The sequence below is a fragment of the Vipera berus genome (genome assembly GCF_964194415.1).
Source record: "Vipera berus genome assembly, chromosome: 1".
Taxonomy (NCBI): Eukaryota; Metazoa; Chordata; class Lepidosauria; order Squamata; family Viperidae; genus Vipera; species Vipera berus.
Genome location: NC_138202.1, coordinates 120738021 through 120762344, shown reverse-complemented (window position 1 = coordinate 120762344; position 24324 = coordinate 120738021). Strand labels below are relative to the sequence as shown.

The window sequence follows — 24324 nt, the reverse complement described above, 5'->3', positions numbered from 1 at the left end:
ATGTGTTCTTTCATAAATAATCTCCCTTTTTAAAATTTATTTAGGGTTGTAGGGTGGCACCTACCGTTTAAGCCTAAAATGCAAAATGTTGCAAATTGTCAAGTGCAAGAAACCTGGAACAGAAGTTTAGTTCAAAGCACTTCAAGTTTATTACACAGATAACAACAAAAATATTGGGGGGAAAATATGAAACCAGCTTCTGCTGATCTTCCTAAAATCAGTAGTTTTCAGAAAGTCATTATTGAACTCAATGGCTTTTATAAATCATTATGGGATTTTATTAATAAATATTTAATTTTCAGTGGGTTTTGGCCAATTGTCAGATGCATCAGATATTCCTAAATTCCTAAATAGCCTATGGAAAAATATTGTGGGATGCTAATCCTGAACTAACTTAGCTTACATTTTCCACCCAAATAGATGGGAATTGCTTCCTCTGGTTTGGGGCCATATGTAGGGACATTAACCCAATAGATATTCTCTGTACAGTCTTCTATCCCTGAGTATCTATATAATGAGAATATACATGTTATCCTCTTAGATCATAAGAGCTTATTCACCACAGTTTTCCAAAAGTCTGCAAGCTCTGCAAGGAAGCAGAATTAATGGTGATGGAGGAGTGTGCCTAGATGAGTGAGTACATATTGAATGGGCACGTTTGTTTCATGCTTAAGTGCAAGTGAGGAAAGGACCAAAGAATCTGATGAACAGCAATGGTTACTGTACATCAACAATATTCCTATTCAAAGCTAAATACCTAACTTCAAAGACACACATCAAACATGGAGCAATATATCAGGACAATGTTAGTTTTTAAAAGTTCAAGCTTTAACTGTTCAAGGATTAAACCTCAGTGTCTGGGGCACACAACAGTGCCATTTCACTAAACACGATAATCTCCAAGAGTTAGGAAATGGGAATACCTGTACCGTTTGACTCCAGGGCAGGTTGATGGAAGAGAGGTACCTACAGAGAAACAAAAATACATTTTGGGAAAACATCTGCAAAATCATAAAGTAATAGCAGCAATGCATTTTTTTCTAAGAGCCTTTTTCTCTATGTGGATAACAAGGGTGCAGTATTTATAATAGACCAGTTTTTGCACTTACATAGCCCATGGTACAGAACTGGTGTCTGAGTGGCATTTTAATTATAAACAAATGGTCGTGCTTTAGTCCAAGCTTTGTATGTTTCTTTTTTAATCTGTTGAAATCTTTTTCTATAATTAGCCACACTTCCAGTAATACTTATCTCATTTCTTACACGTTCCACAAAATTTGCTAGTCTTTTGGTATTTGCAGCTTCTCATACCTGCATCCTGTTTCCCATTAGGTTCTCCATTGGAATGCCCATAAAATGGAGCAGGAAGCTGTTTGATGGTTGATGTTGTGAAACTGTGTCGCTGTATTGGTGATAGAGGAATCGTGGATATCAGGAGGGGGCTGGGATTCTTGATCTTGAACTCACATTCAGTCAGGGGAACCATCTGTTTTCCTCTAGGAATCTCTATGTAGCAGATATAGAAAGCACATATCAAATGAAAGGATCTCAAAATTCTCTAAAATACACTTTTCTGGAATCAGAAAAACTCTACCTATTCACTTTAATATATCCCAAATAAAATACATTTGCATAAATATTTGGTGGTTTAACATAATGCAGCAAAGTCTTTTTGTAAGAATTGAACAATGTTACCCAGTTAGCAGTCTTGAGAGGATGATATTTCAATATATATTTTTTTGCTCTGCCTTGTCACAGGCAAAAAGTGATACTGAATAAAGTAGATAATCTAGTATTGACCACATTCAACATTATCTCATGCCCAAGGTTTAGAAGGAATATTTCATGCCCACAATTGTTTTCAAACACAAAAACCATGATTTCTAAAATCTATAAATCATACCATGGCACTCTCACTGGATTATTCTGAGTGAGGTTTAAGGTCATACTATTCCAAAGATTTTTTTTTATAGAATCTCTATTTTGAACAAGTGGAAAAGAGCTTCAAGGCAGGATTTGTACTGCTGTCAGCATGTTAAGTCATGAGCCGTGGTTGCGCAGTGGTTAGAATGCAGTATTGCAGGCTAATTCTGCTGACTGCCGACTGCCAGCAGTGCCGCAGTTCAATTCTCACTGGCTCAAAGTTGAATCAGTTGACTCAGCCTTCCATCCTTCAGTAAAATGAGGATCCAGATTGTTGGGGGCAATAGGCTGACTGTAAACTACTTAGAGAGGGCTATGAAGCACTGTGAAGCAGTATATAAGTCTAAGTGCTATTGCTATTGCTACTGAATGCTCTCAAACAACAACAGTCACTTCATCTGGAAATACGTAGAGGCCATTTTAAAAATAATATATTATGTGAAAGGTTTGGAAGGGAAATCAACTACCAGTCTGGAGGATGGTTGCAATGTGACATAACCAAGTTTATTGCTTATTTGCATGAAACTAAGAAGCACAAGTACAAATGAATAAGATAAAGATGCTGGAACAGGGAATTTTGACAGCAGTCATAATTTCACATAAAGAAGATGAATTTTTCCACGATACATGTAGAGTGTTAATAGCTGGGTTAGTGCATTCCCCAGCAGACCTAACAGGATATCTAGATAAATATCTTACCTTGACATTTTTGACTGTTACTTAAGTTTTCTCCCTGCAAAAATAAAGACTGAATTACCCAGTTGGCCCTGTATCAGACAAATGTAAGTCTTAAGTCTCTGCTTTTTTATGCTACTAATATATTTGCTGATGTACTATTGATGAACATTACTTGCCTTTCTTGCAGTTTCTTTACTGTAGAAATTATGGCAAGTTTGAAATAGTATTTGCAATGTTAAAATTGGACATAAAATTTTAGACATCTATATTCAAAGGTACAAATATATTTATATGCCACTTTATTTTATTGAAAAGTTTTACAATACATTTTTTAACAAAACAAAACCCCTCCCAACCCCCTCCCCTCTCCCCAACCCTCCCCAACACCTCCCTGCCTTCCCCCTCCCCCCTCCCCGACTTCCCAGAGTTAAATACAAGGTATAAAAATACAAACAATCATAATCTACCTTATGCAAACAACAATAAGCTATTAAATCTATCGCACTTTAACTCTTATAAAATAACAAGCAATATGAATATCACATCAATACTTATTCAAATGCTAAATGAAACTTTTTAGTCCCATATTTATTCTGAATATAATCAATCCATTTTTTCCACTCCACAATATATCTCTGTTGCGAATGGACTTTCCAGTACGCTGAAATCTTTGCCATTTCCGCCAGGTTAGAAACTTTTAAAGTCCATTCTTCTATAGTCGGCAGTTCTTCCTTCTTCCAGTATTGCCCAACTAAAAGTCTTGCTGCCGTAATTAAATTCAACATCAACTTAGTGTCCACAACAGTAGTATCAGTAATAATGCCCAGTATTATATGCCACTTAAATAGATTCAAATTAATTAATTTTGCATTCTAATGAAAAACTTTTCTAGTTGATTACTTCTATTCAATAAAGCTACATTTGACACAATTTTATTTGCTTCTTACCAGAACTTTTCCCTTGTGCTTTAATGCAGGACTCACAGCTAATTTCTGATGCAAATCATTTCTTTCTTTCCTGGTTCGCAGAAGTTTCTTTTTCTTCCTTTTCTTCTTCTCATTACAGTCCTCCAAAAAGAAATGCTCCAATAATTAAATATATCAAGATCAAAATGTGACACATTAACCTATGTCAAATCAGCTCAATCTTTTAAAAAATTGTGAATATTTGAATGCATGAAAGTGGTCAAAGTATGTTTTTTGGGGTGGAATAGGAAAAACAGGATTAAGGTTTTAGTCATGTTAGCACCAGGCTGGAATATGGGAATATCCTAAGGACATAAAAATTGGTTTCTAAGCTGTGTAAAGATGGTGTTAGCTTTTCCAAAGCTTGCTGTGATAAATAAATGGAACCCACTGGAAAATATTGTTCTGCTGTTGACATGAATGGATGGGGGAGAGAAAAAAAATGAAAAGTGAGATAAGTGATTGAGTTATTTGGAGACCAAGAAAGGATGAGAATCGTGATTGTTTTATGAGTATCTGCTTAGTAAAAGGTCAATTTATTTTGAATATGTGCTTAATCATAATTATAATTATAATCATAATTACATCCATGCTCTAACTAGAAAATGGCTAACTCAATATTCCTATTGAAACCAATGGCACAATTACATTTGCAAGGCTCAAAAGGTTGTTGAGTTTTCACCCAGCAGACTATTTGGAAATAGTTATCTATTTAATCAAGACAACCCATGTCTGCTGGTTTCCTGCCTGCCCCCTTCGCCCAGGAAAATGAGACTGCAAATGCCTACAATGCTGAGAACAGTAGGGGGGGGGGGGAAGAAAATCAGAAACAGAAATCAAATGGTTGCTAGCTAATTGGTGCTTCATGGTAGAAAATGCAAGGTGAATTGGCAATTTTATATAAAGTGACATCACCATTTCCTTTCACTTACGGCAGGTAGCAAAAGTCATAACAAATATATCAAATTTGAATAAATAACTAACACTAATAGCAGTCACTGGGTGACAATAATAATAACAATTAATAATAACAATAACAACAATCAATAAATAATCATAACAACAACAACAATATAGAGTTGGAAGGGACCTTGGAGGTCTTCTAGTCCAACTCCCTGCTCAGGCAGGAAACCCTATACTATTTCAGACAAATGGTTGTCCAGCCTCTTCTTAAAAACTTCCAGTGTTGGAGCATTCACAAATTCTTCTGTATTTTATATTTTTAAATTCTTCCAATTGGAATTATTCACTGAAGATGCATAGCTCTCACCTTTTCTACCATCTTGAGCAAATGTGCAGGAGGGCCATCTGATTGGGAGCTATCCGACCCACTCGTGCTAATTAAGAGAAAAGAGAAAAGCTATTCATGTGATGCACAATAACAAACTGTTATTGTTTTGCTTCTAGCAGCCTAATTTTGCTAAGAAAGCTTAAGGACTAGACATAAAGCGTCTCACTGGATAGGCCTAAAACTTTAAATCATTCAACCTATCTTCATCATCAAATCACCTGTAAGGCGTAAGCCCTTAAAGCTAATTATGTGGTGAATATCCCTTCCCTTGGGTTGCTTCTCATGACTTTGTGGTGCGAAAGTTATTTCTGATTCAAGCTGCACGGCTGTTGGGTAAATTGGAATTGGAAAGACCGCACAGATGTTTCTTAGGTAACCTAGAGAGTAAGGATTTTTTAAAATAATTACCATGTCTATCCATGTGACTTCAATGCCCATTTAGTTTACTCCTTCAACGTAACATAATACAAAACATTAACAGTTCCTATGAAACGAAAAGTGCAAATGAAAAGAATGTACAGCAGGGGTGTCAAACTCAATCTCATTGAGGGCCGCATCAGCATTGCGGTTGCCCTCAGGGGGCCGGGTGGGTATGGCCAGGGTGGGCGTGGCCTACTGGGTGGGCGTGGCTAGAGTGCATATGGCCTACTGGGTGGGCGTGGCCAGCTCTACATCGTTCGCATCAAGGGTGCCTATGGGGCCTGGGCAGGAGTGGGACAGATCTGAGGGTCTCTGGCAGAAGGAGGGTTTCTGGGCCAGGGCCAAGGCAGTGGGGGCCATTCCCTCACTGTTTCCAGGATGGCTTCGCGGGCCACATGAAACCACTTTGCGGGCCAGATCTGGCCCCCGGGCCTTGTGTTTGACATGTCTGATGTACAATATGTCATACAGCGACATCTCTGAAATCAAGCTGTTGAATAAGAACAGCAAGTGAGGTTGCATTGATGTTCTCAGGGAGCTGGATATTTGAACAAGATACGGCCTCAAATAGGTACAAAAGTATGAAGAGCAAGGTAAGAAAAAGAGCCTTCAGAGATGTAGCTCTTGTTTTAAGCTTTCCTTTTCTGAATAAAAGAGCTAAAAATATTAGCAGCAGGGTATCCCCTGGCATGGTTATTTTATAGCCTTGGAGTATAGAAAAAGCCACAGGGCATCTCACTTTTATAAAATCCCTTATCGCCAAAGGTGGGAAGATTTGGATTACCTGGATTCCACGTCAGACAGAGAGATGTCACTCCAAGTACTTTCTGCGTTTTTCCCCAACTCTGAGAGCTTAGACTGGATTTTTTGTTTCAGTAATTCCTTAAGCTCGAGCAAGCATTGCTGAAACTAAGAGAAGAACAGAGAATTCTTAGACCAAATGGAAAATATTGTTTGGCTATATACACTTTAAAATGCTCTAACCGTTCTAACCATTTCAGTGAGCAGTAACACAAATATTAGCAAGTAAAATATAAAACAATTTGAAAAATGTACAATATATCAATTTTTATAACCATTAAAAGATTAAAAAATAAATCCAAATGGCATCAACAAAAATCTCTTCAACCAGCATGTGCACATGTGCAGGCGCGCACGCACACACACACACACACACACACACACACACACACACAGAGAGAGAGAGAGAGAGAGAGAGAGAGAGAGGCTGAATTCCCTTTAGGATGTATTTCGATATTTATTGCCCTGTACACCGCCCTGAGTCCTTCGGGAGAAGGGCAGTATAAAAATTAAATAAATAAATAAATAAATAAATAAATAAATAAATAAATAAATAAATAAATAAATAAATAAATAAATAAATGTATCAGGATCAGTATGAAAAAATTCTTAAATTATATAGTCTTTCCTTTGATTATCAAATTTCCTACGTGGACTAATTTACATTTCATAATATGTTCATAACCCGAGGGGCAACTGCATTCAGACAAGTTTTTAGTTAACAAAATTCCCATGTATACTGAAAAATTAATATCTACTATTTGTTTGAAGTTTTATTTCTTACACATTTCAGACTCGCAAAGAAAAAGCATATACAGTAGAGGAGCGGGCTGCATACATGACTTCTATTGGTATTTGGACAGTTTGGATTTGAACTGCATGGACTATGGCTATTTCCAGACTACGTACTTTCAAAATGTAAGAAACAATAATGGCAATATTAAAGCATGCCTCAGAAATATGGGAGCTGTGGTGGCGCACTGGGTAGAATGCAGTACAGTACTGCGGCTGATTCTGATTCTGCCCACTGCCAGGAGTTAAATCCTGACCTGCTCGAGATTGACTCAGCCTTCCATCCTTTTGAGATCAGTAAATGAGGACTGAGATTGTTGGGGGCGATACGCTGATATTTGTAAACCATTTAGAGAGTGATATAAAGCACTATGGAGCGGTATATACGCAAGTCTAAGTGCTATTGCTATTTAAATGCCCTGGCCAATCCAACACTATCTTCTAGTTCTGTTAAGCTACAACTGGAAACTCTTACCTTGGAGCGGTCTGGATCACAAAAGTCCAATAAAGTATCACAGACATGATAACCTAGAGATTTGAGATCCTCAAACGTAAAATGACAGTTACTTTTAGCACCTGAGAAAGACAAACAAACATGTGGCTCTTTAGTCTTTAGTACAGTAAATGCCTTGATGTGCAATCAAGAGAAAAGTCTTTCTCCTATTCATCATATTGTGTAATTTATTATTTAAACAGCATTCTTTGCAGTCTTTTCTTTTGCCCATTGTACCCATTATTATTCAGTAAAGGGCAGCCCATCCATTATAATCTTTTTTCTTTCTTTTACTCCTTCCTTTTTTGCTTAACGCTCCTGAAGAATGAGAATTTACTCTTCAAGTTGTACTGTTGTTTCTGATCTCTTGCTGTCTACAGTTATGTCATGTTCTTTTCCATTCAGTACTAATCAAAAATTAGCTAAGGTCTTCCTCCCACACTTCCCTTTGCTTCTTAAAAATACAAAAGTAGATACAGTTTTAGATGACCTCACTCATGCTGCTACTGCTACCAAAGTCTATTTGACAGAATGTTAAAATAGCTAGTTCCTTGATGATGTTAGGATTTCAGAGCCAGTAAAGCTTGTTTCTTCCTTTTCCAGTACTGCTCACTTTATTATTTATTTATTTATTTATTTATTTATTTATTTATTTATTTATTTATTTATTTATTTATTTATTTGGTTGGTTGGTTGGTTTATATACCGCCCTATTCCCAAAGGACTCAGGGCGGTTTACAAGGCAAAATTTAAAAACAATCCAATATAAAATTAAAATAAATTAAATTAAGTCTAGCCACAAAAATTAAATCACAATTTAAAAACATTAAACCCCTCAGTCCAGACCAGATAGCTCAAAGAGCCAGGTTTTTAGGTCCCGGCGAAATGAACGAAGGTTCGGGGGCAGTCCGGAGTTCCGTTGGCAGTTGATTCCATAGGGCAGGCACGCCCACAGAGAACGCGCCCACAAAGAACTTTACTATATTTAATTTAAAATACTCTTAACATATAGTCTCTGTATCACAAGGAGATAACTTTATTTTCCCACAACCTGAAGCAGTCAGCCCAAGCAATGAAATAAGGCTGGGATAGCCATGAATTTAACTGTAGGCCTAAGGTGCAAATCCTCACATTCTGTAGGCTGAGTGCACAGCTGCTAACCCAAAACCAATTAAAAATTACCAGACCATTAAAAACAAGAGAATATGTGTAGTTCAGGGTTGAACTATGGCGTCCTTGGTGCTCTCTGAGCTTGGTTGTTTTCCCATTATCTGAACCTAGATACTGTACTACCTTGAATAGAAAAAAAGATGTACACTCACCAAGTGTTGATCCACTGAATGTAGATTCCATTGTATAACTGTTCTGTATTCCCATTCTCCACATCACAACTCGTCCAGTTCCTTCTTTACACTTCTGAACTTGAAATTTACAACTGTTGAAACAAAACTGAACATCCAAATTGTCCAAATTAGAATTATTATATGATATTTATGAAAGCATTGTTGGATCAGGCCAAATAATTAACAGTAATCCATTAGATGTATTAAAAACACTCTAGAATGCAGTTGATTGAGAACCAGTTTGGTGTATTGGTGAAGCTGGTAACCTATAAAACCAAGAGATAAGTGAGTTTTAGGCCTGCCTCAGGCATGAAAGCAGTATGGGTTGACTTTGGGCTGGTCACTCTCTCACAGCCCAAACCACCTCATAAGTTATTGTGCTGGGGAAAATAGGGGACAGGAATATTAGCTGTATTCACTGCCTTGATTTACATAAAAAGGTGAGATAGAAAATTATTAATAAAAACAATTTCTCTCTCAGATTACAAACTGTGTATCTTCTAGGGATTGTTGGCGTACAATGTTAAACCATCTTTTAATCTTCTCGGATTAGTTTAGGGTCAAATAAAATACAATTCTAGATAGAAAGTCTGAGCTAGCCAATCAGTGTTTCTGAATATTATTTGTTATGTTCTATCATTGCTTCTGATTAGCTACATGAAATTTGGCAGTGGGCATATAGATATAGGATCTTTTTTTAAAATAAAATAAACATCTGCAATCAATATTTACATGTGGCCTTTAAATAATGTTGCATTCTGAGCTGTTGCACCTCTTTCTCCTGCTTCTGACAAAGCGCACATCTCCTTTCCCCACCACCTTATGCCTGGGTTCTGCCTGATCTTCAGCTACAATTGTTTTCCAGTCATTATAAGCATTTTCTGTGTTGACAACAGTGAAATGCATGGCTTTTTTAAATTAGAGGTATAATTTTATTTTTAAGACCTGCATTAATTTATTTGTTTTCTTGAAAATAAAAAGATTTATTTTTATGAGTTTGTATTAAATTTTTGTTATCTGCTTATACTGAATAATTTGCTGTATTTGTAAAATGTGAGAAAAATCAATGTCACAGTTCAAGAGGATTGAAAAAGCAGATATGCTGCATAAATAACTTTCTGTTCCAAATTACCCCAAGTTTCACCACCAAATGGTTCTACATCCATTAATTAAAAACGGCACAGGTCAGAATATGTAGTTTGTTTAAGGGAGGAAAATTCTGGCTATTGTAATCAGATTATTTTTTTTAAAAAAAAGATATTTTCCAGTAATGAAAAGAAGTCTGAATAAAACGGTATCTGTGAAATTTAGACAATTTATACTGAAATAATGAATGTACTGAATTAGAATCTGCACATAGGCCCCACCTTATCAGGGATATTCTTGCTCATCATAAGAGGAAAGATTCGCTCATGAAGTAACTGATCTTGTGTATATTTACTGTTACAGCCATACATGAAGATATTGTTCTTTCGACTATGTCCATGGATATCACAATAGAGCAGAACTTCACGTTCCTCAAGGACTCTTTCAGAGCGGGGACACAAGACAGAAATAAAAAGAGATCCAAGGAAACCTCTGAATGTCTGATTTCATACATAGAAACATAGAAACAACTATACTGTATTGTTTTCCCCCACTTGTATGGCAGTATCAAACAATTAGGAATTTGAACATTCCTGATGGATACATCTTTAGCTAGATTTAATAGTTATTTAAAGTAAATAATAGTTTGATTCTCATTTCCCTACTAATGGCAGAATAGCTGTAATCCAATACACTTCTGGCAGAAAAAAGCCAGTCTGGTGTAATGGTTAAGGTACCAGGCTAGAAAGTGGGGGACCATGAGTTCTAGTCCTGCCTTAGCTATGAATACCGGCTGGGTGACCTTGGGCCAGCCCAACCCACCTCACAGGGTTGTTGTAAGGAAAATAGGAGGAGGGAGTTGTGTTGGACACGTTCACTGCCTTGAGTTATTTGTAACAATAAAAATAAATAAAAAAATAAGAAAATGAAAGCACAAGAATTTTAGAAACAAGGAATAAAAGCAAAACAAACACAAAAACACAACCCACTGATTCTCTGGCACTTTTTTCAAAACTGACCAAATGAAGGATAGCCCTTAAAAATCAAGGGTGTATTAGGCCATTTTACCTTCTAATTAAAAAAATATGTATGAAATCCAGGAAGCAACAGTTAAAACAGAAGAATGTAGACCAGCTATATAGTTCTAAATTGAGTGTGTTCCAAGATTGTATATTTTTAGTTTATTTAGCCATATGCAAGCTGTATCATAAGAAATGCTAAAATTACTGTATCGATATCTTGATGATACCACTTTAATGGCACACGTGAGAAAGCCTTAAAGAATTATCTTACTGAAGATAAAAGAAGAGAATGCAAAAGCTGATCTGCTGTTAAGATTATGTCAATAAGAAACGCCATTCCAATGTGATAATAGTAGAGAAGATAAAGTAACACCATCTTTTAGGCTCAGATAAGAAATGTTGATTGAAACTATGAAAAAAGATGTCTACTACTGGGAGAAGTATGCTAACTCTAACAGAATATTTGTCTTTTGCATTTCCCCCCCTGAAAAAAAGCATTCATTGAGAAATCCTGGCAAAACGGTGTTCATCAGGACACGGGGTTAGAAATGAAGAATAACTGAATAACAACAATGCATATAGCTCATATGAATACTTGCTAGATACAGCATTTCTAGAGATGTTCAGAGTTTATGCACTTTTCTAAATTTTCTGTTTATAGTATACTCTCCTATATTTTGCAGAACATATATTGGATAAACCAGTAATTTCACCAAATAGCACTGGCATATTTGAAGCCTCCGTAGCCTCCCACATGCAAACTAAGTCTGATTATTTGTATTATTGCAAAAAAAAAATCCTTCAGAAATTGTTGTAGGTATATACACATATGCTCACAGTGTGTACGTATGTGTTTATTAAACAAATTTATATAGCTGCTCACCTCACATGCAGTGACTCTCTCTCTCTCTCTCTCTCTCTCTCTCTCTCTCTCTCTCTGTGTGTGTGTGTGTGTATGTGTATAGTTCTTAATATATGCTGCCTTTAGAAACTTCATATAAATCTCTGTCACTTACCTCTTGATCATGGCCCGAGTATACCAAATGCAGGGGAAAGATTCCTTTAATTCTGTCCTATAGTTTCTGTTCAAGTCTCTTCCTGCCAACGAACAGCGATAGTTCCCCACAATAACTCCATCTGGGTTCAGCATGGGCACAACTTTGAATATGAAGAGATCTCGAAGGAGCTGAGCATCAGGAGCATCACTCAGGATAAAATCCAAGAAACCTCTCATCACCCATGAACTATTTGTTTCCCCAGGATGGACTCTGGCACTTAGTATAATAGCTTTTTTTGCTGCTGCAGCCGTGGCACTTTGGGACGGATTGGTAATAGTAAGAAGGTATACTGTGTTTCCAGCTAGACTGTTGCAGAGAGGGCGGAGTTTGCAGTACTGAGAATAGAGTGGATTACTTACCAAAGTCAAAAGATAATTTTGTAGGTCTGAATAGGTATAAGGATAAAATTGAGCAAAGTAACATGTGTCATAGCTGTTAGGAAAACACACTGTCCATGTGAGGCAATAGAGGATTTGACCTTCTTCTGTGCTGTATTTATAATACTTGATATGATTACCCACCCTCCTCCAGCCAATGCCCTCAGACTCAGCATCCTTCTGAGAATACATAAGAGGCTTCATCCCCATATTGTAGAGGCTTTTGGCTTTCATCAGATTAACAATAGTGAAGCGGTACGTGACGTCTTTTCTAGTATTTTGTACTCTGAAGTAGTACCACTGGGTATGCTTGTTGGTATAAAGATCCGTCCGCAAAGTGAGTTCATATTCATATTCACCTCTGAAAGGAAGCAGGGAGAACAAAGGTGCATTAAAAGCCAGCAGCAGCCTCTTCCTTTTGGAAGAACTATATAGTGACATGTCTTTCAGTCTTATTTAAAGATGAAATAGAACGATTCGTTTTATTACGGTCTTCCTCTCTGTGAATGAAGAGTTCAAGGACATACTCTTTCCATCAGCTTGTTAATGTGGCATATCATTTATTATTTGTGTGGCATATGTGGCCTTGACCAGATTCCATTTTGGGGAAATGGGGAGTTTTAAGAGATGAACTGAATGCCTTAACTCTTGCTGGTCTGTAGTATTTAGGTGATTTGCTTTATATGGAAATCAAGGTGGCTTAGAAATCTTAGCCAATATTCATTTTTGTTTTCTCTCATTCAACAAGGAAGGGGATGAGTTAAAGGTAAGGTGTGAAATAAGTAAGTAAGAAGAACATTCCTTTAGAACAGTGCTAAGATGTAACAAAGACAGCTAAATGGCTCTAAAAATTTGATAGGGAAAGCAGTGTCTTTTTAGAGTGCCAAATGTGAAAATGCCACTTACATTCCACCCATATACAATTGCATACAAAGTTTAAGAATTACTAGTTAAACTGTGAATTCAACTAAATCCTGAAGTGAACAGAAGCTGACAAAACCCCTACATGTTCTGCTTCTACTGTAATCCACAGCAAATTTGATTACTTAATATTTATGTGCAATTGTTTACAAGTAAAGAGTGAATACGACAAGTGAAGAACGTTGGACAATATTTTATATCATCTTTGGCAGAAGGAACAACTTCAGAAAGAGTTAAGAGTCTTGTCTCACTATTGGATTTTCCCCGCACTCTTCCTTGCGGATCTCTTCTAATTGTCTCAGGTGGTCTATGACAATTCACCATGGCCAGCTTGCCACAGCCAACTCGCCCTGGCTAACTCACCACGGGACACGGGACAAGAGTTACACCAATATCAAAAGAATGGTGGAATAGAATCATTAAAGAAGGGATGCAAAAACAGGTACAAAATGAAATGTGAATGACAAAACTTAAAATATTTTTGTAATTTATTTTAAATAATTAAATTGAATTGTTCAATTGCCCCATGCTAAATTGTCCCACAGCAAGTTGGCCATGGCAAGTTGTCCTGGGACGAGTTGCCTGTGGTGAGTTGCCTGCAGCAAGTTGGCCGTGGCAAGTTGTCCATGGTGAGTTGGCCGCAGCAAGTTGTCCCATTTCAGAGTCTCAGGTCTCCTTGCATGACCTGCATACTTGAGATTTTCTCATGGACTTTCAATAATATCCAGCTCTGGGAAGTAGAAAGATCATTCCAAAACTCAAAGGTGCTTTTTCAAAAGGCAACTGGACTGTTGGTTGGTTTTTTGTTTTTGTTTTTTTGCACTCTGATACAGATGACATGGAGGCCCCAGATAAACCCCCAAGTGGCCTCAAGAGTTCTCAGGGAGAGTGCTAAGACCAGAGACTGCAAAGAAATATGATCCTTCCACACATACCCTGCCATCCTGACCAAATTCATCCTTCTAGCACTCCCACCATCCTGCCAGAACCAATGAAGCTACTTGGACGAGAAACAAAATGTCTTCCTCAAGAAAAAACAGTCCAGTTGCCTTTTGAAAAAGCATCTTTGAGACAACTATGACCTGGGTGACTGAGAATTTCCACAGACATCATTCCAAAATCTTTGTCTTTCTTTCCTGATAGCATGGTTAATTTGAAGATATGAGAGAAAATGCCTTTATAGCCCCCCCCCCCCAAAAAAATTCAGTGCTATATGCTAGGTGAGCTCTTTCTTCTATGATAAGATTCTGGATGAAGGAAGCCTTATTACAGGCCAACCTGGCACCTACAATAATAATAGAAACTGGAATTCAAAACTGCTCAGGATCCAGTGCCCTAGTATTAGATGTCTGGATATCTTTACCTGAGTCTCATTGCTCATTCTTCTTTTTACTTCCTCTGTTGGTTTGCTTAATACACAAATGCTTATGAGTTCTGGATAACCAAAAACCTTGCTAACTGCTTAGATAAAGCACTATTTACCCAAAATGTTAGCTTCCTTTGAATTGTTTAGGAAAGGCATAATAAATCATAGTTTTTAGCTGCAAATACATTTGCATAAAAAAGTTTGCATAAAATGTGGCAAAACTCAGTTAACAACTGCCCTGCTTCGCCACAGAAATTTGGAACTCAATTGTCATAAATCAAAGACTACCTGTAGATCAATTTAAATTAAAATTCATGATAAAGTACATTTGAAATATGAGGGTTCTCTTACAAGGACATGATTTGTAACAAACCTTAGCATTGTTAATGTTAATGCAATAGAACAATCAATGTCCTTCAACAGATTGTCCTAGCCGTTCATTAAAAAAATGTTCTCCTTTTCTGGTCCCACATGTTTTCCTGCCCTGTATGATTCCCAACTCTTCTTACTCACACCCTGATTGCTTTCTGGAGATTCCCACTTTCAAAGCGTGATTCAAATAACAGTACAGTATCTTCTGGATCTTTTAAGGTGGCAGCAGCTGACTTGATAGGTAGCCTTGATCCTCCAACTCGTGAAGCAATAAAATAGGTATCTGTAGTTGCTGCAGAAGAAGAGGAATGCCTGTCAACAAAGTTATCATAGATCTTGCTCTGTGATAACTAGATCTGTGTACTAGCTCTGCAAAATTCATTATTAAAATTACTGACAAACACTGATCTCCCATGGATAAATAGCAAAATTGACTGCAGATAAGTAATCTGATTTCAGTTTTTCTACTTTCTAAAAACTGGGCAAAATTAAAAACACTGTACAGTACTTCTCTAACTTTCCTCAATGATGACTTAAGAACTAAATTACATAATACAGTACATGCAAGACAATGTGTGTAACAATCCTCAAATTATTCAAATTCAAAGCAACTGGGAAGAGGCTATGGTGGAACAGTAGAATAGTTGAAAAGGTGCATAACTCTGCATTCAACAAATTTTTTATTATAGTTTTATACCTTATGCTCTTTTTTTAAAACCTTTGAAATAAGTACTTTGTGATCTTTGGTAAAGGCCCTGAGATAGGGCAGGGAGTTAAATTTAAGCAACCAATTTTTTTCCTTTCTTCTTTCAAATTACTCTTAACATTTTTCTTTCTTCACTTTACATCATGCCAAAAAAATCAGCAAATTTTGTGATTTATTATTTTAAATTGAAAAATGTACTGTGTATTTTCTGAGCTTGTAAAAATAACATTTTATTTTTGGATAATCCATTATGTTTACAGAGTGATTGGCATTGGAAAGAATGCTAATGATGATGGGTTGGTAGATAAGTAAAGACATATGGAAAGATACAGCTCTTCTTTCATTGTCTTTGAACCCTCACATCCCTAAATATGACACTTACCTTTTCCTTTCTAGTAGCAAACTGTGAAAATTATGTTCTGCAAATTAATGCTCATTTATATTATTGATACAATCAATTCTTGCAATTCCAAAAGTAGTTTTGGAACCATTATTAGCATTGTACATGTTTAAGGAAGTGTGAGAGGAGTGATAATCTAGAGGTCCTGTACAAGCCTCTGACACTTAGAAATTACACTTATGTATTTCAGTCTCTCCATACATAGACAAGTCTCCTAATAATCACGCAAATAACTTGATTATATTCAAGAATAAGATTCAAGATTTATATTCTTCAGGTATACATCATGGCTTGAGATTATCCTTAACTCAGAATCTACCAAGATGATATGAAAATCAACCTCACAGAATTTAATATCCAGACCAATCATATTTTGATAGGAGATAAACCATACTTCTCATCGATAATCCAGCATGATTTACTTTCTTTTCTATTATCCTGTGGTCTGTTACCTACACTACTTACTTTCTCTTCTGTATTCTAATTCACAACTGACTCTTGTCTTTATTTTCTAATTCCCCATTTCCAAGTTTCTCTTCTGATTTTATCAATAGATTCATTCTGTTCTGTTGAATTCTCTTAGTTTTCCATCATTCTCCCTGGTTGCCATTCTCAATTTATTCTTTTGTTAGAACTAATAAAATGCATTTAAAGTATCTGTGTAGGAGATTTCTTAAGTCGGAGACAGCAATGTATATGGAACATAGCTTTTAGCTGATACGTTATTTGACTTACAGGTATGAATTATACCAGATGTTGTGAAGCTGAGAACCACTATGGAAAAGCCAAAATATGATTATTTTTAAAACGTTACAATATGTAAAAAAAATAAGGCATAGATTTTTTTTATGCTCTCAGTTTAATATAGGGTTTGTATAACTAATTTTTTACAGATGAACAAAGTCATGTATATGTCAAAATGTATATGAACTTGCAGCAAATCATTGAAATCAATTCAATAATAAAAAGTTATAGTTGATTACACTGAATTACCAAGCAGTTAGCTTAAAACTACATGCAAATTTAATGTTTGTAGATGTATATATACACTCAGATAGATGTACATAGATGATTTCAAAATTAAGATTTTGTTTAGCCTTTACAGTAGACAGCCTGCACTGTTCTCAGCCACTAACTAATAAGGCATCTTTATAGCAATATATTATCACCCCATATATACCAATACCTGGTTCTATGAAATAGACAACGGTTCCAGAACTCTCTCCAACTATTTCCGGTGCAAATTCATTTCCAGTTGGCTGATAAAAAGGTTCTGATTTAGGAGGAACCCATTCTAATAAAGAAGCAAATAACGGCACATACTTATTTCACTGTGATTTTGATTTCCCAATTTAAAAATTATATACTTCCTATTTGCTCTGGTTGATTCCTTCCAATATGAGTTTCCTCTCAGTTCCATTCTAAAGACACTTCACAGTATGATATAAAAGCATACAGAACACATTATATGTGTGTGTGTTTGTGTGTGTGTGTGTGTGTGTATTCACACTTATGAGTGTAGCAACTTCTCCATGGTCACGTGATCAAAATTAGGATGCCTCGCAACTGATTCATAATTATGATGGTTGCAATGTCGTGGTGTCATGTGATCATCTTTTGCAACCTTCTGAGAAGCAAAGTCAATGGGGAAGCCAAATTCACTTAATAACCATATGAATAACTTAACAATGGGAGTAATTCACTTAACAACTGTGGCAAGGAAGGTCATAAAGTGGGGCAAAATTGACTTAGCAACTGTCTCACTTAGCAACAGACATTTTTGGCTCAATTGTGGTTGTAGCTTGAGGACTACCTATATTGTCCTGGATATTTTTCATTTATCAACTTTTTGAAAGCATAATATTTAAGAGGCTATTTCAAAAGTTTGTTATTGAAATCCAATATATAGTTTGCCCCAAATTTCAATGCTAAACAGGATAGACAAATTTTAATTGCAAATTCAATGCCAAATTAAGATGATGCTCTGGAGTTTTGAGGAAAACATCAGTTACCAACCCCTGCGGTAATCAACCTAAAGCTTTGACATTATGTTTTAAATTAAAAATTGGGAATATTCTCATTATAGAGCTACTGTATATCCTGTTTTTCTTATTATATAAAAACATTCTGAACAATGATTGAAAATACCTATTTAAAAAAAGCAATTAATCATAAAGAAACAAGCCTTGCAGAAAGAAAATCAGCATTATTTCCAAACAATTAATCCTATCTTGCTATTCTTCTTAAGTTCTTTGAAATTTTCATCAGGCATGTGAATAAAAGTGATTGTCAACATGGTATATTTGGATCTGACTCTGTTGATAGTATATATTTGGATTTTTTTTAAAAAAAGCATTTCTCACCAAACATTGTTGGGCTTAGCAGTCATAAGAAAAATGGACCTGTTATCTTGTGCATTTGGTTACAAACATAAAACACTTCCTCACATAAGCATATCATTACATTGTGAAATTCATTACTCATGACATAATAATAGTCACTAGCAGGATAGGCTTTAACGTGGAATCAAATAAAATCATGGAAAATAGAACTAGCACTCGTGAATACTGAATACTCAGTTTGGAATACCTCCAGGTTGTGAGTAGCATGGCTCTAAATACTAGCTGTAGGTAGGGGAACAGCGGTGGGACAGGGCCTGTATCTCCTACTTTGATCTCCTGAAACATCCAATGTAAGATGCTGGATTTAGATGGACCTCAATCTGGCCCAGCAGGGCAATTCCCATGTCCTTCTTTTCTCTTAAATGTACAGGGTTATTTCTGGAATGATTTGCAAGCATATGTATAGAGCCTTGGTGGAGCAGTGGGCTAATGCCTCCTTAAGTAACACCAGCTGCCTGCAATTAGTGCAGGTTCGCGTCCCACCAGGCTCAAGGTTGACTCAGCCTTCCATCCTTCCGAGGTAGGTAAAATGAGGACCCAGATTGTTGGGGGCAATTCAGCTGACTTTGTAATAATGCTGCTTGGGGGTGTGTGAAAGCCCTAATAAGCAGGCATATACATAGAATGAAGGCTACTGCTAAGCTTGTAAGCCGCCCTGAGTCTTCGGAGAAGGGCGGGATATAAATGGAATAAAAATAAAAATAAAATAAAATAAAATATGTAGCAAAATTCTATCTGTACAATAAATACATTACATTACAACAAATACATTTTTTCCAATATAAGATTCAGATTACCAATGTGATAGATATGATCTTCAATTACTTCACACTCAATTGGCCAGAGTGGGCTCAGTTTTGAATTTCTACCTCTAGGAAGAGAAAAAAGATTCCGAGGTTCCCGTAAGCGCAAGATACTAGGGTTTTCCAGTTGATCAAGCATGCGCTGTTTACTTTTAAGAAGTGCAGTTTCCATTACTAGTGAACCTGTCAAAGGAAAAAAACATATACAATGTGCTACTGCTTTCTTTTCAGATACTCAGTGAAGGTTTTATTTCAGTTTCAATATCTAATGCACAAACAGTTGATAACTCAGTTTACTTACAGAGTAGGGTCTTGTCTGAATCATGTTCTTTTCTATCTTTTTTGCAGAGGTTGCCTGCTGTCAGTAAATGGCATGAGCTCTCCCAGCTTTCAAAAGGAAAACTAAGCTGGTGAGGAAAATTTTCCTCATCTAAGAAATAAATTTTTATAATATTATTTCATGAAATTAGTTATTTTTAGTTAACCTTATAATTGCAAGCTCTCAATGAATTACTATATAGATATTACAAATTCAGGAACATATACATTGAGAAATTATGCTGTGTTACCAAAATCATATTTATATGCCAGGCTCACAGGCACAGCTGCCAATGTGTTACATTCAGCTGCAACTCTCTGCAGATTCCACATTGCCTTGCAACACTCTTACCCTCATATTTCCCTAATCTATTCTGCAGGATTTGGGATTCCCAGATTCCTAGAATTCTGCTTGTTTGAGGCAGGTGATACTGTAGTCCAATATCATCTATATGATACAAACTGCCCATCCTTGAAAATTGGTATATACTGTACATAGGACCAGTTTCACCTGCTGTCTAATCTGATGTGTATTATCAACTTCAAGAGTGGGTAATTTTTTCAGCTCAAGGCTGCACTTAAAAAAAACAAAGCAAAAACAATGTTGGCCTCCAAATCCCAAAGGTGTTTTTCAAAAGGCAACTGGACTTTCTTAGTTTTTTCCTTGAAGACTTCAAGGGAAAAAAAAACAAAGTCCAGTTGCCTTTTGAAAAGCACCTTTGGGACAGCTATGACCTGGATAATTGGGAATCTCCATAGACAGTTGGCTTCCAATGATTACCGAAGGTTTGGTAATATGGTGCTGTCACAGTAAGTAAGGATGAACATTTCTGCCCTATATTTTCTTTTTTGGTAAGTGAGGATTGAGACTGAAAATGGAGGTTTTGATTTCAATCCTTATTTTAGAAAATATGCAAGAGCTTTTGATATCAAATATCAACTATGTTCTATTAAATTCCACTGGTATCATCCTAGGGACAGTCAAAGGAGAATGAAAAGTCCATTATTCTCCCTATGTCCCTAAAGTCAATTGAGGAAGGATTATCTGTTTCAGAAGGTTAGGACTGAGGCAGAAGTAAAAGGACAATGTCTTATATTGTGTGGTATCTGTGTGTGCTTATAAGTCAGTCTTGACTTCTGGCAACTGCTTGGACAAGCCCAGGCAGTTTTCTCAAAACATTTTCAGAAGTGGTTTGCTGGTGTCTTCCTCCTAGAGCTGAAAGACAGAAACTGCCTCATATCATTCTAAAAGCAGACTAGAACTCTGCAAATTTATAACCCAGTTCCTTTAACCATTATAATAAATTGTAGTGGTATAGTGCTGGAGTAATATATTATTTTTTCAATACTTTCTCATTTTATAAGTACAACAGTTTTTTTGACTAAAAGACATTTATTTTCATATTAGAACTTATCCCCTAAAGTGTTACCCACCTATCCAGAAGCTGGCAGAAAACTATTATTAGCACAAAATTTGTTGTGCCCATTGCTGACCTCTGTCTTGCCTCCACCCTGTCTCCAATTACTGTAAGTCGGTTGACTAATAGGTAGCAAAGCTTAATAGATTTTATATACCTTGAAGCTGTCCTTGAATGTAACTGGGGTTTTATTTTCAGGGATAATTTAATCTTTTAATTCTCTTTTAACTTTGTATTTTATATTGATATGATTTTAAAATGCCCTGTAAACCGCCCTGAGTCCTTCGGGAAAGGGCGGTATATAAATCTAATAAAATCTAAAATCTAAATCTAAATCTAAATCAGAATAAAGGGGAAATTACTAGTTTAACATTAGCACAGCTAAGGACAACTTAAACTTGTCTCACTTATGGATTGTGGACAATGGACAAGGGCAAGCTAATTTTTAGCTATGATAGCTTTCTTTTACTACTACATTTTATTGCACTGAATGCTAACTCACTGCTCACTTCAGGAGTTCAATCCTGATGGGCTCAAGGTTGACCCAGCCTTCCATCCTTCCGAGGTGGGTAAAATGAGGACCCAGATTGCTGGGGGCAATATATGCTGACTCTGTAAACCACTCAGAGAGGGCTGTAAAGTACTATGGAGGAATATATAAGTCTAAGTGCTATTGCTATTGCTATAAATAACAGTAAGCACTAAGGATTTCTTAATGTTCAAACAATAAAACAAGCAGTGAAAAGCAATTCCTAGCTAGTCCTTTGACAAAGGTAGTATCTCTTGCTATAGAATGTTACAGATGCAATAAAGATGAAAACATCAAATTGAAAACAGATGCCTTACCTCTGAAATAACCATAGTACTGGAGATGTTGATATATAAACTGTTCATATGGGTCTTTAAACTGCTGTGGAAACAATTAAGATTTCTGATCATTCCAAAAGCCAGCATGTATACTTGAAACTCATTTACCATAGTGTAGCCATGCTGAGACAAAAACAAAAATATCTGAATATGTTGTATTTTAAGTATGCTCTTGAAAAAACTTCTTGCTAGTCACACCCAAAATCCAAACTAGGACTGTTCATCACATCTATCTATATACTATTATTACTGTTGTGTCTGTTTGTTTGTAGCCTTCAGCTGGGTAAAATTGGGAAGTACAGAGCAACAATTATTGAACCAAGGTAACTGAAATGGGCTAATGTACAGAATGCTGGGACCTATGACTCTTGTGGGAATGAAATTTGGGAAAGTTGTGGCCACTTCGCACCAACACGCCTTCAACTATATTTCCCAGAAATCTGTAGATTGTATAGAACGAGGAAAGATAGGAAAGGCAAATTCCCACCCTCCTTCCTACCTACCTCTAGTCCCTGTGGTCTGGCAGCAAGTCCTGATGAGCAAGTGGCCATTGGCTGTTTTGGAACCAAGATTAACATTTGAAATCTCCTAATGGCAATGACTGGTGATGAAAGGGAAGGAGCTACTGGGATGCTTGCTGGTGAGGTATAGTTGGCTGGGGAGTGGTTGAGAGGTGAGACCTCTTCCTCTCTGAAAGGTTGGCAAGGGAGACATGCCAAAATGGGGAACAGGGGTGCAGTTTTCCTTGTAATCTGCAACTCACTTCCCCCTTCCTCCAGCAAAGTGGCGGACAGCCAAGAAGGTGGCGGCAACCACCTGAGGATCATAGGGGAGGGGAAAGAGTGCAAGCTTGTGGAAAGAAGAGTGACTCAAAGGGTCACAGGTTGCCCAGTTTACTACTAAAACTCTTGTGTCTGTAACCTTTAACTGGGTGAAATGGTGCATTGTAGGGCAACAATTTTTGAACCAAGATACCTCAAATAGGATAATTTACAAAAAGTGTCCAAAATCTGGAAACCACCCCGCCCTTCCTGCCCCCCGACTCTAATGGTATTGAAATTTGGCAAATTTGATGAACTGTTTTATGACATAAAATTTTACAAAGCACTTTATGACTTATTACAATGTGTTATAAAACATTTCTATGCTCAACTCCTGATGTTTGATTGTGCTATGCAACATGGGCTACTTTCAAGGCAGATACATCTCTAAATATCTCACTGAGTTTTTAATAGTTTTTCAGGACATTAGCTCTGTCATTGTTGAAAGCTTTGAGGAATCTGATAAGGAAATATCTGTAAAATGATGATCCAATGGATTATAGGTTGTATAAAAGTAAAGGTAAAGGTTCCCCCGCACAGGCGTGCTAGTCGTTTCCGACTCTAGGGGCCAGTGCTCATCTCCGTTTCAAAGCCGAAGAGCCAGCGCTTGTCCGAGGACGTCTCTGTGGTCATGTGGCCGGCATGACTAGACACCAAAGGCGCACGGAACGCTGTTACCTTCCCACCGGAGTGGTCCCTATTTTTCTACTTGCATTTTTTACGTGCTTTCAAACTGCTAGGTTGGCAGAAGCTGGGACGAGTAACAGGCGCTCACTCTGTTATGCGGCACTCGGGATTTGACCCGCCAAACTGCCGACCTTCTGATCGACATGCTCAGCGTCCTAACCCACTGAGCTTGTATAATTTCTCCTAAAAATCTAAAGGATTGCCCCCTTTACTAGAGACCCTAGTTTTTGCTTTACCACCGATAGAACAACCACTCTCAGAAATTAAAAAAGGGAGACTTTTAACCTTGTTTCTTAAAACATATGAACTCAATTTTGTACTAACCTGAATCTCAGGTTGTGGGTCTAATGAACACATGTTGAATGCAGTGATGTTATCTGATGATGCCTAAAGAGAACAGAAGGGGCGGGAGAGACACCTGAAAGTTTACAATTTATTTATTTTTATTTTTTTTGGCTTAAAAGGAACGACTGATTATTGTGCAAATTTCTCACTGTACTACAAATCTCATCAAGCACAAGATGACGGTGGGGTTGTGAAAACGAGCCGACTAACGAAGCAAAGCACAAAGGACCAAAGAAAGTAGGGGAAGGACGAGGAAGGGCAGGAGGAGGAGGAGGAGAAAGCAGAAAGAGGTTTTGTCTTAAGAAGACTTTTCAAAACAATGCCTACTGCCAAGATCAAAACACCGTCGCCTCCGTGACCACGGATTCTCACGACCGCACACGCTCCTTCCGGGGATCAAGGGCGTATGCGCGCCCTGCCTCCCATAGCCCCGCCAGCGGGAGCCGCTCCTGCACTAGCCTTAACGTACAACAGTCGCACTCCCGTCTCAGGAGTGAGGAAGGAGTATTCCGCCGGTCCTTCGCGTAACCGACTCAAGGCTTTGCTCCATTCAGGGTAACGCAGGCCCGCCTCTCTCGGCCTTCGGGCATCTGCCACAGTGACACCCACCGCCTTTCTCTCTTGTTCCCCTCATTCCCTCGGGAAGCGA

At 37.2% G+C, this 24324-nt stretch overlaps 1 protein-coding gene and 1 long non-coding RNA gene across 2 annotated transcripts in view; one reads left to right on the top strand and one right to left on the bottom strand.

The window, feature by feature from the left end:
* Positions 1–6904, top strand: part of LOC308670028 — a 25506-nt gene extending 18602 nt beyond the window's left edge. Inside the window, exons 2-3 of the long non-coding RNA XR_014026910.1 lie at positions 542–633; positions 6872–6904. This is a non-coding gene — a long non-coding RNA (uncharacterized lncRNA). The remainder of the gene's footprint in view (positions 1–541; positions 634–6871) is intronic.
* The window catches only part of AGBL2 (AGBL carboxypeptidase 2), a 26490-nt gene extending 2166 nt beyond the window's left edge, over positions 1–24324 (bottom strand). The window contains exons 1-17 of the mRNA XM_081330998.1: positions 24145–24324; positions 23655–23717; positions 21802–21865; positions 19521–19649; positions 19214–19402; positions 17201–17308; positions 15050–15200; positions 11831–12610; positions 10074–10233; positions 8686–8812; positions 7346–7446; positions 6062–6186; positions 4837–4903; positions 3549–3668; positions 2623–2656; positions 1312–1506; positions 924–966 (exon numbers count right to left, since the gene is read on the bottom strand). Of these exons, the coding sequence (XP_081187124.1) occupies positions 924–966; positions 1312–1506; positions 2623–2656; positions 3549–3668; positions 4837–4903; positions 6062–6186; positions 7346–7446; positions 8686–8812; positions 10074–10233; positions 11831–12610; positions 15050–15200; positions 17201–17308; positions 19214–19402; positions 19521–19649; positions 21802–21865; positions 23655–23687 (2426 nt within the window). The 5' untranslated portion in view covers positions 23688–23717; positions 24145–24324. The remainder of the gene's footprint in view (positions 1–923; positions 967–1311; positions 1507–2622; positions 2657–3548; positions 3669–4836; positions 4904–6061; positions 6187–7345; positions 7447–8685; positions 8813–10073; positions 10234–11830; positions 12611–15049; positions 15201–17200; positions 17309–19213; positions 19403–19520; positions 19650–21801; positions 21866–23654; positions 23718–24144) is intronic.